This window comes from Eriocheir sinensis, unplaced genomic scaffold, assembly GCF_024679095.1.
Source record: "Eriocheir sinensis breed Jianghai 21 unplaced genomic scaffold, ASM2467909v1 Scaffold109, whole genome shotgun sequence".
NCBI lineage: Eukaryota > Metazoa > Arthropoda > Malacostraca > Decapoda > Varunidae > Eriocheir > Eriocheir sinensis.
The window spans coordinates 672,194-684,793 of NW_026110396.1; the positions used below are offsets into that span (position 1 = coordinate 672,194).

The 12,600-nt window shown below is 44.5% G+C and overlaps 1 protein-coding gene across 1 annotated transcript; it reads left to right on the forward strand.

The window, feature by feature from the left end:
- Positions 1-2,200: 2,200 nt before the first annotated feature.
- Positions 2,201-10,046, forward strand: LOC126989187 (aconitate hydratase, mitochondrial-like). The gene is made up of 5 exons (XM_050847738.1): positions 2,201-2,824; positions 3,786-4,014; positions 5,172-5,297; positions 7,095-7,239; positions 9,234-10,046. The coding sequence occupies exons 1-4, from the start codon at positions 2,751-2,753 to the stop codon at positions 7,128-7,130; spliced, it is 465 nt and encodes a 154-aa protein (XP_050703695.1). The 5' UTR covers positions 2,201-2,750; the 3' UTR covers positions 7,131-7,239; positions 9,234-10,046.
- The last annotated feature ends 2,554 nt before the right edge of the window (positions 10,047-12,600 follow it).

Below are 12,600 nucleotides of genomic sequence, written 5' to 3' on the forward strand. Positions count from 1 at the left end.
AAGCCTCCAAGAGGATTTGCACAAAATTTCAGCTTGGTCGGATAGATGGGAGATGCCCTTTAACGTAGACAAGTGCCAGGTCCTTCAAGTTGGAACGAGGAATAAGAAGTTCGAATACGAAATGCGCGGCGTTAAACTCAAAAGCGTTCAGTGCGTCAAAGACTTGGGGTTCAAAATCGCGTCAAACCTCAAATTCTCACAGCAATGCATCGATGCAGCAAATAAAGCGAACAGAATGTTGGGCTTCATTAAAAGAAACTTTGTATTCAAGAATAAAGATGTAATACTCCCGCTCTACAACAGTTTAGTCAGACCCCACTTGGAATATGCGGTACAGTTTTGGTCCCCCCACCATGCAAAGGATATTGCTAAATTAGAAGGTGTTCAGCGTCGGGCAACGAAAATGATCCCTTCCTTGCGCAACAAATCCTACGAAGAAAGGCTTTCTATCCTTAACATGTTCTCTCTTGAGAAACGTCGCCTCAGAGGAAAATTGATCGAATGTTTTAAAATACTTAATGGTTTCACGAATGTAGACAGATCAACATTGTTTATGATCGATGACAGTCTGCGCACGAGGAACAATGGCGTAAAACTCAGATGTAGACAAGTAAATTCAGATTGCACCAAATTTTTCTTCACCAACGTTGTAGTGCGAGAATGGAATAAGCTTCCACCATCAGTGGTCCAGTGTAACACGATTGACTCCTTCAAAAATAAGCTCGACCGTCACTTCCTTCAACTTAATATCAACTAGAGTAGAAATGCAACGTTTTGGAGTCTTCTGATTAATGTAAAATCACTTAGGTTTAAGGACAGACCACCAAGTCTGGACCATGGGGTCTGTGTGGTCTGATTTTCTATGTAAATCTATGTAAATCTCTCTCTCTCTCTCTCTCTCTCTCTCTCTCTCTCTCTCTCTCTCTCTCTCTCTCTCTCTCTCTCTCTCTCTCTCTCTCTCTCTCTCTCTCTCTCGCGCGCGCGTGCTCTCGCTCTCTCTTTCTCTCTCTCTGGGCAACCAGATTCAAAAGGCTCCTAAACGACGCAGTACAGATTCACAGAGGTATGCGTGCTTATATAAACAATATATATAAAATATAATATATAAATTATATAAATAAGAAAATAAATATAAGGTCGCTACTTCGCGGATTTTCGCCTATCGCGGGGGGTTCTGGAACCTAACCCCCACGATAAACTAGGGATTACTGTACTACCAAAGGCCGGCCTCACCTCAGCCGACCGGACTCAGACCACTAAATCTGAAACCCCATCCTAGCTAAGTGACCCGCTGGTTATCCTTGTCCTTTGGGGCCCTGGGGTATGGGATAGGTCGGTGCAGCAGGGAGATCAGTCTTCATATTTTATAAGGTGAGTTGGGTGTGAGTGCGGCCTAAACGTATTGCACTAAAATAGCAATACCGTCAAGGACGACACGCGTTAGTTTTGTCACAGTTACGGGATCTACAGTTCATTAGGAGCATTTCAGCACTGGCTACTTAGCGTCATTGCATGCGACAGAGTTTCCTAGCCCGGTGGTGGAAGCAGTGGGGATAATGTTTCTTAGTGGTCCCTCTAAGCGAGAAAAATGAGAAAAAATCACCTCTCACACAAACCGTTTCATAATATATATCAAAGCATCTGTGATCCGATTATGTATCATCTGTTTTGGGGGTTATATCATGGCACAAATTTGTCCCTTCGCTGCTACACGGTTAAGACGTCCTTTTCCTCTACAAAATATTGACAAATGGCATCGTTTCAATTGTTTGTAACGAGGGCGATGATGTTTTCATTCCGGGAAGTTCTTACTTATCATACAGTGATGCTTTAAAATGGTCTGTGGTGCAACAGTAACACAACAGTGACCTCGTGAGCTCCATGTCCACCCCCACCTGGCAGGGTTACCCACAGGAAGCTCAGGAAATGGTCATCGCCATAGGCCTATGGAGGTGCGGCCAGCAGAACAGTGGCCGCACCCAGCCCAAGAATTGGGGGGAATTCTTTAAAATCTGACACACCAGAACAAGAAGCGTAAGAATTTTGCAAGATTTTGGGTCAGTTCTTACTTGGTCTCGGGTAATTCTTGGTTCTAGTCTCAGTCCGCGTTGTAAACTCGTAGAAATAGCATCCGTACGCTTGTGTCATGTTTTCAGCACTACAGTGTCACTTTTTGTGCTTTAACCCGCTAGCAGCGACGGGTCAGATTTGTGGCTTTACCGTGTAGCAGCGACGGGCCAAATTTGTGGCTTTACCGTGTAGCAGCGACGGGCCAAATTTGTGGCCTTACCGTGTAGCAGCGACGGGCCAGATTTGTGGCTTTACCGTGTAGCAGCGACGGGCCAAATTTGTGGCTTTACCGTGTAGCAGCGACGGGCCAAATTTGTGGCTTTACCGTGTAGCAGCGACGGGCCAAATTTGTGGCTTTATCGTGTAGCAGCGACGGGCCAAATTTGTGCCATGATATAAGCCCCCCAAAATAGATGATACATAATCTGATCACAAATGCTTTGATATATATTATGAAATGGTTTGTGTGAGTGATGATTTTTCCTCATTTTTCTTGCTTAGAGGGACCATTAAGAAACATGATCCCCGCTGCTACTGGGTTAATAATGTCTATGTTCCAATATGCTGTATGTTGACATGTTCGTCCTCCCCCACAGAGTGTTGGTAGTGTTGTCCGTGGCCAGGTCCAGGCACGATGCTTCCACGTCTCCCCGCTGATCTCTACGGCCTAGAAGGTGGCCATGTCCCACCTGGACCCTGGCTCGGAGATGCCCTACCCCAAGCTGCAGGCCAACTTAGATATCGTCAAACAAAGGTGTGTGAAAGGCTTTGAAGCTGACCCAATGTGAAATGTTTGTTCATAAATATGTAATTTTTAAGAATACATCAAATCCTCCTCTCTTCCTCTTACTAATAGTCTTCTACCTCTTAAATATCGGGGGGCTTCGTGGTGCAGTGGTTAGCACACTCGGCTCACAACCAAGAGAGCCCATGTTCGATTCCCGGGCGGAGTGGAAAAATTTGGGCAGCTTTTCCGATACCCTACGCCCCTGTCCACCCAGCAGTGTACCAGGTATTAATCGGGGGTTGTGTCCCATCTCCTGGGGTCTGTTCCCTTCTCCTATAATTCCTTCCCCTTCTGTCTCTCCGGCATATGACCACAGATGTTGCGCCCACTAAACCAAACTTTCTACTTTTTTTAAAATTCCGCCGCCATGTTGCCTCTCTTTCTATCTTCCATCGATATTTTCACGCTGACTGCTCTTCTGACTTTACTAACTGCATGCCTCCCCCCCTCCCGCGGCCCCGCTGCACACGACTTTTTACTCATGCTCATCCCTATACTGTCCAAACCCCTTATGCAAGAGTGAACCAGCATCTTCACTCTTTGATCCCTATACTGTCCAAACCCCTTATGCAAGAGTTAACCAGCATCTTCACTCTTTCATCCCTATACTGTCCAAACCCCTTATGCAAGAGTTAACCAGCATCTTCACTCTTTCATCCCTATACTGTCCAAACCCCTTATGCAAGAGTTAACCAGCATCTTCACTTTTTCATCCCTATACTGTCCAAACCTCTTATGCAAGAGTGTTTCCCATGTGGTATTGGTGTGCTGGATATCCCCTCCCAAGGTACAGGACTTAACATTTTTCTTCATTGAATTGTAGCAGACACTTTTTGCTCCACTCCTGTAGCTTGGTGATGTCTTATTGTAGGAAATCCGCAGCCAAGGAGTTAACCAATCTTTCTAAGGCTGTTTCTTCCCCTTCCAGGCTGAACCGCCCTCTCACCCTCTCGGAAAAAGTGCTGTACTCTCATCTGTCCGATCCTTCCAACCAAGAAATCGTCCGAGGTGAGTCCCACTACCTCAAGCTCCACCTAGACCGCGTTGTAATGCAGGACGCCACAGCACAGATGGCCATGCTTCAGTTCATTAGCTCTGGACTGCCCAGGGTCACCGTACCATCAACCATCCACTGTGACCATCTTATTCAAGCGCAGGTGAGGAAGCATTCTCTCTTCTCTTTTTTTTACAGCAAAGGAGACAGCTCAAGGGCACAAAAAAAAGGAAACAATAGAATGCAGCACAGCAATTGAGAATACATACAGTGGAAATGAGTTATTATATAAGATATGGTGTATCAGGATGGGATGGGGGGGGTTTCGTGGTGCAGTGGTTAGCACACTCGCCTCACAGCCGAGAGAGCCCGGGTTCGATTCCCGGGCGGAGTGGAAAAGTTTGAGCGGGTTTTCCGATACCTTACGTAGCCCCTGTCCACCCAGCGGTGTACCAGGTATTAATCGGGGGTTGTGTCCCGTCTCCTGGGGTCTGTTCCCTTCTCCTATGATTCCTTCCCCTCCTGTCTCTCTCCAGCATATGACCACAGATGTTGCGCCGACTAAACCAAACTTTCCAACTGTTCCCTTCTCCTATAATTCCTTCCCCTTCTGTCTCTCTCCGGCATATGACCACAGATGTTGCGCCCACTAAACCAAACTTTCCAACTGTTCCCTTCTCCTATAATTCCTTCCCTCTTCTGTTTCTCTTCTCCTATAATTCCTTCCCCCTTCTGTCTCTCTCCGGCATATGACCACAGATGTTGCGCCCACTAAACCAAACTTTCCAACTGTTCCTTTCTATAATTCCTTCCCCTTCTGTCTCTCTCCGGCATATGACCACAGATGTTGCGCCGACTAAACCAAACTTTCCGACTGTTCCCTTCTCCTATAATTCCTTCCCCTCCTGTCTCTCTCCGGCCTATGACCACAGATGTTGCGCCGACTAAACCAAACTTTCCAACTGTTCCCTTCTCCTATAATTCCTTCCCTCTTCTGTTTCCCTTCTCCTATAATTCCTTCCCCCTTCTGTCTCTCTCCGGCATATGACCACAGATGTTGCGCCCACTAAACCAAACTTTCCAACTGTTCCCTTCTATAATTCCTTCCCCGCCTGTCTCTCTCCGGCATATGACCACAGATGTTGCGCCGACTAAACCAAACTTTCCAACTTTTCCTTTGTGAATCTGTAGCTTGTGATTCTCCAAGATTACATTTCTTCATTGAACTGTAGCAGCCACTTTTTGTTCCATTTCTGTAGCTTGGCGAGGTATTCTTGTAGGAAATCCACAGTCAATGGGTTAACGCTGCCTCACTTACAGATCGATGGCCCTAAGGATCTCCAGCGAGCCATTGAAATCAGCAAAGAGGTCTACAATTTCCCGGCTACTGCTGGGGCCAAGTATGGAGTTGGATTCTGGAAGCCTGGCTCTGGGATTATTCATCAGGTGGGTCACAAGGAATCACAGCTGTTACTTCATTTGTTTATTTATATTTTTTACAACAAAGGAGACAGCTCAGGGCCAACAAAATACCCCACTTATATGTGCTTGGGGACTTTTTACGGTTCACAGCAGAATTGTTTCCCCCTAAAAGTCATCTCAAAACCTCCCTTGTTGAGGTGCAGATATTTTATTCCTTCATATATATGTTACAGTAAGTTTGTGAAACTAGGGATTTCGTGAAATCCCTAAAACTTTCAGGGAATTTGTGAAATTACTATTTCACTTAGGGACTTCATGAAATTACTAAAATATCTAGGGATTTGATGTATTTACTGATATGATACTACAGTTATTTCATGAAATCCCTGATGATAGTAAATACATAGAACAACAGAAGATTTATTTTGAAAATTTATTCATAAATCATCATATCATAAAAATCATATCAAGTAGAATGTATTAGTATAACATTCATGTTATTTTGCAATGCAAGAATAGACTGATTTAGCATGCTCTACCGTCCCTGTATTTAGCTATGGTTGTGTTTCAAAAGCAATCTGAAACAAACAAACAAACTGAATAAACAAACTGTGTAAAGTTCAAGTGATGATCAAAAGTACCCTTGTTAGGTTAATTGTGTTAATGTGTGTTATGCCAAACTTGCAGTCAAACTTTGGGTTAAGGCAGACTCAATCACTTAAAGTTAACACTGGCCTTTAATAGTAAGTTGTAACCCTCCACCACACAGTAGCACACGTACACCTGTTCACTAGGCAGCGCATCATTACTTACACTGACAGGTCTAGAAGCAAGTTTTCCAACCACTGAAGCTCCAATTCTAGAAGCAAGTTTTCGAACCACTGAAGTTCCGAGCATTCCATCTCTAAGTTGAGAGTGGTTTGAAAGATCAAGTGGTTGGAGCACCCTGTACAGTTATTCACCACCACCTGCTCAAGGACTATCAGCCATGGCTGTACATTTTGTTTACTCATGACGATGCTTTGAGGTGACGAGGGCTTACAGTGAAACCAGTAAATACATGAAATCCATAAATATTTTAGTAGTTTCATGAAGTCCCGAAGTGAAACAGTAATTTCACGAATTCTCTGAAAGTTCTAGGGATTTCACGAAATCCCTAGTTTCACAATCTTACTGTAACATATACATACATGAATTGATGCATACAGTAAGGGTTGTATCATAAGACATTTCGGTGCCCAAGAACACCTATTTGACAAGCTTTCGTGGGAGTTGTGGGCATTTCCAGGAGTAGTTCTATGACCCTGGTGGTGGTGTGACCCTTCTTCTGTACTGTGAACCTAGAAACACATATTTGACAAGGCTTTCGTAGGAGTTATGGGCATTTCCAGGAGTAGTTCTATGACCCTGGTGGTGGTGGTGTGACCCTTCTTCTGTTCTGTGAACCTAGAAACACATATTTGACAAGGCTTTCGTAGGAGTTATGGGCATTTCCAGGAGTAGTTTTATGACCCTGGTGGTAGTCTGACCCTTCTTCTGTACCATGAACCTCAAGAAACACTTGTTAGAACCGAGAGAGCCCGGGTTCGATTCCCGGGCGGAGTGGAAAAATTTGGGCGGCTTTTCCAATACCCTACGCCCCTGTCCACCCAGCAGTGTACCAGGTATTAATCGGGGGTTGTGTCCCGTCTTCTGGGGTCTGTTCCCTTCTCCTATAATTCCTTCCCCTTCTGCCTCCCTCCGGCATATGACCACAGATGTTGCGCCGACTAAACCAAACTTTCCTCTGTAAATGCATTAACACTAAACAACCTATTTCAGATAATTTTGGAGAACTACGCTTTCCCCGGGCACTGATTCTCACACGCCCAACGGATGTGGTCTTGGAGGCCTGTGCATTGGTGTGGGTGGTGCCGATGCTGTTGATGTTATGGCCGACATTTCCTGGGAGCTGAAGTGCCCTAAGGTTTGTAATGAAGAGTTTTATCCTTTATCCAATGGATTAGGTGGCTCTGTATCTCTTCAAACCAGGCTGTTATGATTAGAACGGATTTGGCCTTTCTCTGCCTCTGTGGTGGATAGTGGAGTGTTTCCCATGTGGTATTGGTGTGCTGGATATCCCTTCACTGGTAGCCTGGTAAAATACACTCCCAGGTCTTTCTCTGCCTCTGTGGTGGATAGTGGAGTGTTTCCCATGTGGTATTGGTGTGCTGGATATCCCTTCACTGGTAGCCTGGTAACATACACTCCCAGGTCTTTCTCTGCCTCTGTGGTGGATAGTGGAGTGTTTCCCATGTGGTATTGGTCTGCTGGATATCCCTTCACTGGTAGCCTGGTAACATACACTCCCAGGTCTTTCTCTGCCTCTGTGGTGGATAGTGGAGTGTTTCCCATGTGGTATTGGTGTGCTGGATATCCCTTCACTGGTAGCCTGGTAACATACACTCCCAGGTCTTTCTCTGCCTCTGTGGTGGATAGTGGAGTGTTTCCCATGTGGTATTGGTGTGCTGGATATCCCTTCACTGGTAGCCTGGTAACATACACTCCCAGGTCTTTCTCTGCCTCTGTGGTGGATAGTGGAGTGTTTCCCATGTGGTATTGGTGTGCTGGATATCCCTTCACTGGTAGCCTGGTAACATACACTCCCAGGTCTTTCTCTGCCTCTGTGGTGGATAGTGGAGTGTTTCCCATGTGGTATTGGTATGCTGGATATCCCTTCACTGGTAGCCTGGTTACATACACTCCCAGGTCTTTCTCTGTGGTGGATAGTGGAGTGTTTCCCATGTGGTATTGGTATGCTGGATATCCCTTCACTGGTAGCCTGATAACATACACTCCCAGGTCTTTCTCTGCCTCTGTGGTGGATAGTGGAGTGTTTCCCATGTGGTATTGGTGTGCTGGATATCCCTTCACTAGTAGCCTGGTAATATACACTCCCAGGTCTTTCTCTGCCTCTGTGGTGGATAGTGGAGTGTTTCCCATGTGGTATTGGTGTGCTGGATATCCCTTCACTGATAGCCTGGTAACATACACTCCCAGGTCTTTCTCTGCCTCTGTGGTGGATAGTGGAGTGTTTCCCATGTGGTATTAGTGTGCTGGATATCCCTTCACTGGTAGCCTGGTAACATACACTCCCAGGTCTTTCTGCCTCTGTGGTGGATAGTGGAGTGTTTCCCATGTGGTATTGGTATGCTGGATATCCCTTCACTGGTAGCCTGGTAACATACACTCCCAGGTCTTTCTCTGCCTCTGTGGTGGATAGTGGAGTGTTTCCCATGTGGTATTGGTGTGCTGGATATCCCTTCACTGGTAGCCTGGTACATACACTCCCAGGTCTTTGTCTGCCCCTGTGGTGGATAGTGGAGTGCTTTCCATGTGGTATTGGTGTGCTGGTATCCCCTCCCAAGGTGCAAGACATTAGATTTTCCTTCATTGAATTGTAGCAGACACTTTTGATCCATTGCTGTAGCTTGGAAATGGTGTCTTGTAGGAAATCTGCAGTCAAGGGGTTGAGTATATAGTGTTGGGCTTTGTGCTGTAGTACATTATATCTATCTATCTATGTGAGAGAGAGAGAGAGAGAGAGAGAGAGAGAGAGAGAGAGAGAGAGAGAGAGAGAGAGAGAGAGAGAGATTTGTGACTGACTCTCTCTCTCTCTCATGTTATAATAAAATCTGTCTCATACTATAACAATATAATTCTTTCCATTGGTAACTTAATTAATAATGTCTTGTGCTTTACCTGTCTATTTGAGCATGTGTGTGTGTGTGGTTGTGTAAGGCTGTCAGTTCTACTCTAAATGTATGTTTCTCTCTCTCTCTCTCTCTCTCTCTCTCTCTCTCCTACTTACTCTTCCTCCTCCGTTCATCAAATTTATACCCATTTCCTTCCTTCCTTTTCTCTCCTTCCTTAAATCTCTCTCTTCCATTTCATTCCATTAATAAAAATTTGTATTCACAGATTCAGAGGAAGAAGAAGAGGAGGAAGAGATAACAAGAGGAACAGAAGAAGGAGAAGAAGAATCTCTCTCTCTCTCTCTCTCTCTCTCTCTCTCTCTCTCTCTCTCTCTCTCTCTCTCTCTCTCTCTCTCTCTCTCTCTCTCTCTCTCTCTCTCTCTCTCTCTCTCTCTCTCTCTCTCTCTCTCTGTTCTCCACACAGGTACAAACGACGTCACCACGACCCGGTCTGAGGAACTGCTGGACAAGTACCGTAGGCTCATCCAGTAGTATAAGACTAAATCCCCTAATATTTTGATTTCAGGAATTCTACCACGGACATGGGATGAGGGCGACTTCTACAGTAAGGCCTTCAGCCTCAACAACCGCCTGCAGACTCTCTGCGGAGAGCTTGACGTCGAATTCTTTAACGCCTGGAACGATTTCTACGGCCAGAGTAGACTTTTCCAAAGGGACGGCATACACCTGTCCCCATCAGGCAGCCAGATTTGGAAGGCTCCTCAACAACGCCGTACATAACGCCCGAACAACAAAAAACGACTCTCAGCCACGTCCTTCCATCCCGCCCGTGTAAATAGACACCTCACACCTCAACAGACTCGTAACATTGAACCCTCCAGTACCTCTATTACCAAGCTTCAAGATAACCTAAGAGTCCTTAGTTTCAATGCGCGTAGCCTAAGAAACAAATTTGATGAACTGCGATGTCTTGCTCTGACAGAAAACTTTGACGTAATTGCTATAACCGAAACATTTATCGACACCACTAATATTGATTTAAGTTCCGAATATAACATAGATGGCTACAGATTCTTCAACAATGTCGCCCTTTTTGTCAAAAGCTACTTGCAACCTACTGACAAAACACCAAGAAACAGTAACGTTGAACACTTGTGCGTGCGAGTAAACATTGCAAAAGTCAATTTAAATATATCTGTCACTTACAGGCCTCCGGGGCAATCACTTGATGGCGATCTTGAAATGTACAGCGTCTTAAGGCAGTCACTTAATAACAGCGACTCACTGATACTAGGAGACTTTAACCTCCCCCATATCGACTGGGCGACACTGTCTGGTACAGAAGGTGAGTCCCATAGAATGATCGAATTTCTAGAGGAAAATTATCTAAGCCAAATGGTTTCTGAACCAACTCGACAAAATAACATACAGGAAATCCCCTATATACGAAAGGGTTAGGGACTGAAAAAACCTTTCGTTTATCGATTTTTCGTATATCGAAGCCATTTCCCCCATAGGATTGTTAATAAATAGGGGGGTTAGGGACCAGCGCCAGCAAAAAAAAAAAAAAAGAAAAAAAAAGTTAAATATAACTATGCTTAAAAGCAATTTACTACTCACAATACAATGAAACGCAAGGCTCATAAATAATTAAAAACAATTACCATTTCCTGTTCCTTTACTGTTATAGAAATGCATTACATATGTTAGGACAATCCCCTCTAACTCGTCACTACAACTCATCACTTAACATTGCCAATGTTTACTTCCTGCTGTGAAAGGCCAGTTTCGACTCTCGTGCCTGAAACACGTGCCAAACAGTACACCACCGCACCACTCAAGCCCCCAACCCCTCCATCACCCTCACGTTTCCTCACGCTGGCTGGGATGTGTTTCGGATTCGAGTCCAGTGTTGCCAACTCAAAATTTACAAATCCGCTAGGATGGCATGAAAAATCCGCCAGATTATAGGTGAAACCATAAAAACTTGCCGCTAGATTGGAGTTAAAAATCCGCCAGTTACTCCTGTCAATTTTAAGATTTTTCCCGCTAGATTTCAAACAAAACCTCTAGATTTAGCGGGAAAACCGCTAATTTGGCAACACTGTAATCGAGTCGAAGCAAGGGGTTCACAAACTGGCAACGCTAAGTGATGAGCGTTGAAGTGGAGGGGACTGGACATGGACACTTGCTGCCTAATCACTGCGAGTGTGCGTGAGGCTGTTGACGGCGCGCGGCGACCGATATAGACATCGGGTACGAAACAGTGGGCGCGGAAACTGTCGTACTTTTCGTATATGCGAAGCATGTCTTTCGTGAACCGAAAATTGTCCTATATTTTTCACTTTCGTATATCCGAATTTTCGTACATCGAGCTTTCGTATATCGGGGATTTCCTGTACTTGACCTTGTTATAGCGACCCAAGATAACCTAGTCAGTAATGTCACGGTAGGAGAACACCTCGGTTCCTGCGATCATAAACTAGTGCGCGTTGACATTAGAGCTCAAACATCGGTGACTGAAAATAAAGTTAAGGTGCCCAATTTCAAAAGAGCCAACTTCGTAGAAATCCGACGAAAACTAATAGATATGCAACTATCAGATGACGGCAATGCAGAGGACGCCTGGCTAAACTTTAAAAATCACTTACTCACTCAGCAGGACACATTTGTCCCCTTGTGCGAGAAGCGAATTAACACTAATAAAAGTCCACCTTGGTTTAATAGCGAAATTAAACACTCAGTCAAGGAGAGAAAATTGTCTTACAGGTTAAAGAAAGACCAAAGCACGCCCGAAAACATTAGACTTTACCATGCTGCACGGCGACGAGTAAAAAGATTAGTGCATCAGGCAAAGCGTAGATATGAAGTAAATATTGCAGCCAACTGTAAAAATAATCCGAAATCCTTCTTCAGTTACATAAACAACAGAAAGGCGATCAGAAGTGGAATTGGACCTTTAATAAACAGCGACGGTGCACTAGTGACTGACAGCCAACACGTTGCAAACCTATTAAATAATTACTTTTCCTCGGTGTTTAATAATAACAGTCCTCCCACCACCACCACCAACACCAGTACTAATGTAAATCCTGAGCATGCATTGTCTAACTTTGAAATAAAACCCGATGAAGTCCTTAAAGCCCTCAAATCACTTAAAACAAATAAAAGTCCTGGACCTGATAAAGTATATCCAACTCTGCTGAAAGAAACAAAGAGCGAAATACTCTCCTCCTCACAACCGTATTCAATATGTCCTTGCGACAAGGCATTGTCCCTTCAGATTGGAAAAGGCTAACGACACCGATTTTAAGAAAGGAGACAAAAGTACCAGGTAATTACAGGCCCATTAGTCTAACTTCGGTTGTAGGTAAGCTACTTGAGGGCATAATTAGAGACAAAATTGTGAGTTACCTTGAAAGCCACTCATTAATTGGGGACTCACAACATGGCTTCCGAAATAAAAGATCCTGCCTATCAAATCTATTAACCTTTCATAACGACCTCTTCACTGTTTATGACGTAACCAAATCACTGGACGTAGTCTATCTTGATTTCAGAAAGCGTTTGATAAAGTCCCGCATCATAAATTACTTACAAATTAAAACAAATAGGTATTGACGGTCAGGTAA

Excerpts from the sequence above, each read along its gene's own strand:
- LOC126989187 (XM_050847738.1), top strand. The coding sequence starts at position 2,751 with ATGTCCCACCTGGACCCTGGCTCGGAGATGCCCTACCCCAAGCTGCAG. Across the intron at positions 2,825-3,785 it reads TTAGATATCGTCAAACAAAG|GCTGAACCGCCCTCTCACCC; the intron begins GTGTGTGAAAGG and ends TTCCCCTTCCAG. Across the intron at positions 5,298-7,094 it reads GCTCTGGGATTATTCATCAG|ATAATTTTGGAGAACTACGC; the intron begins GTGGGTCACAAG and ends AACCTATTTCAG.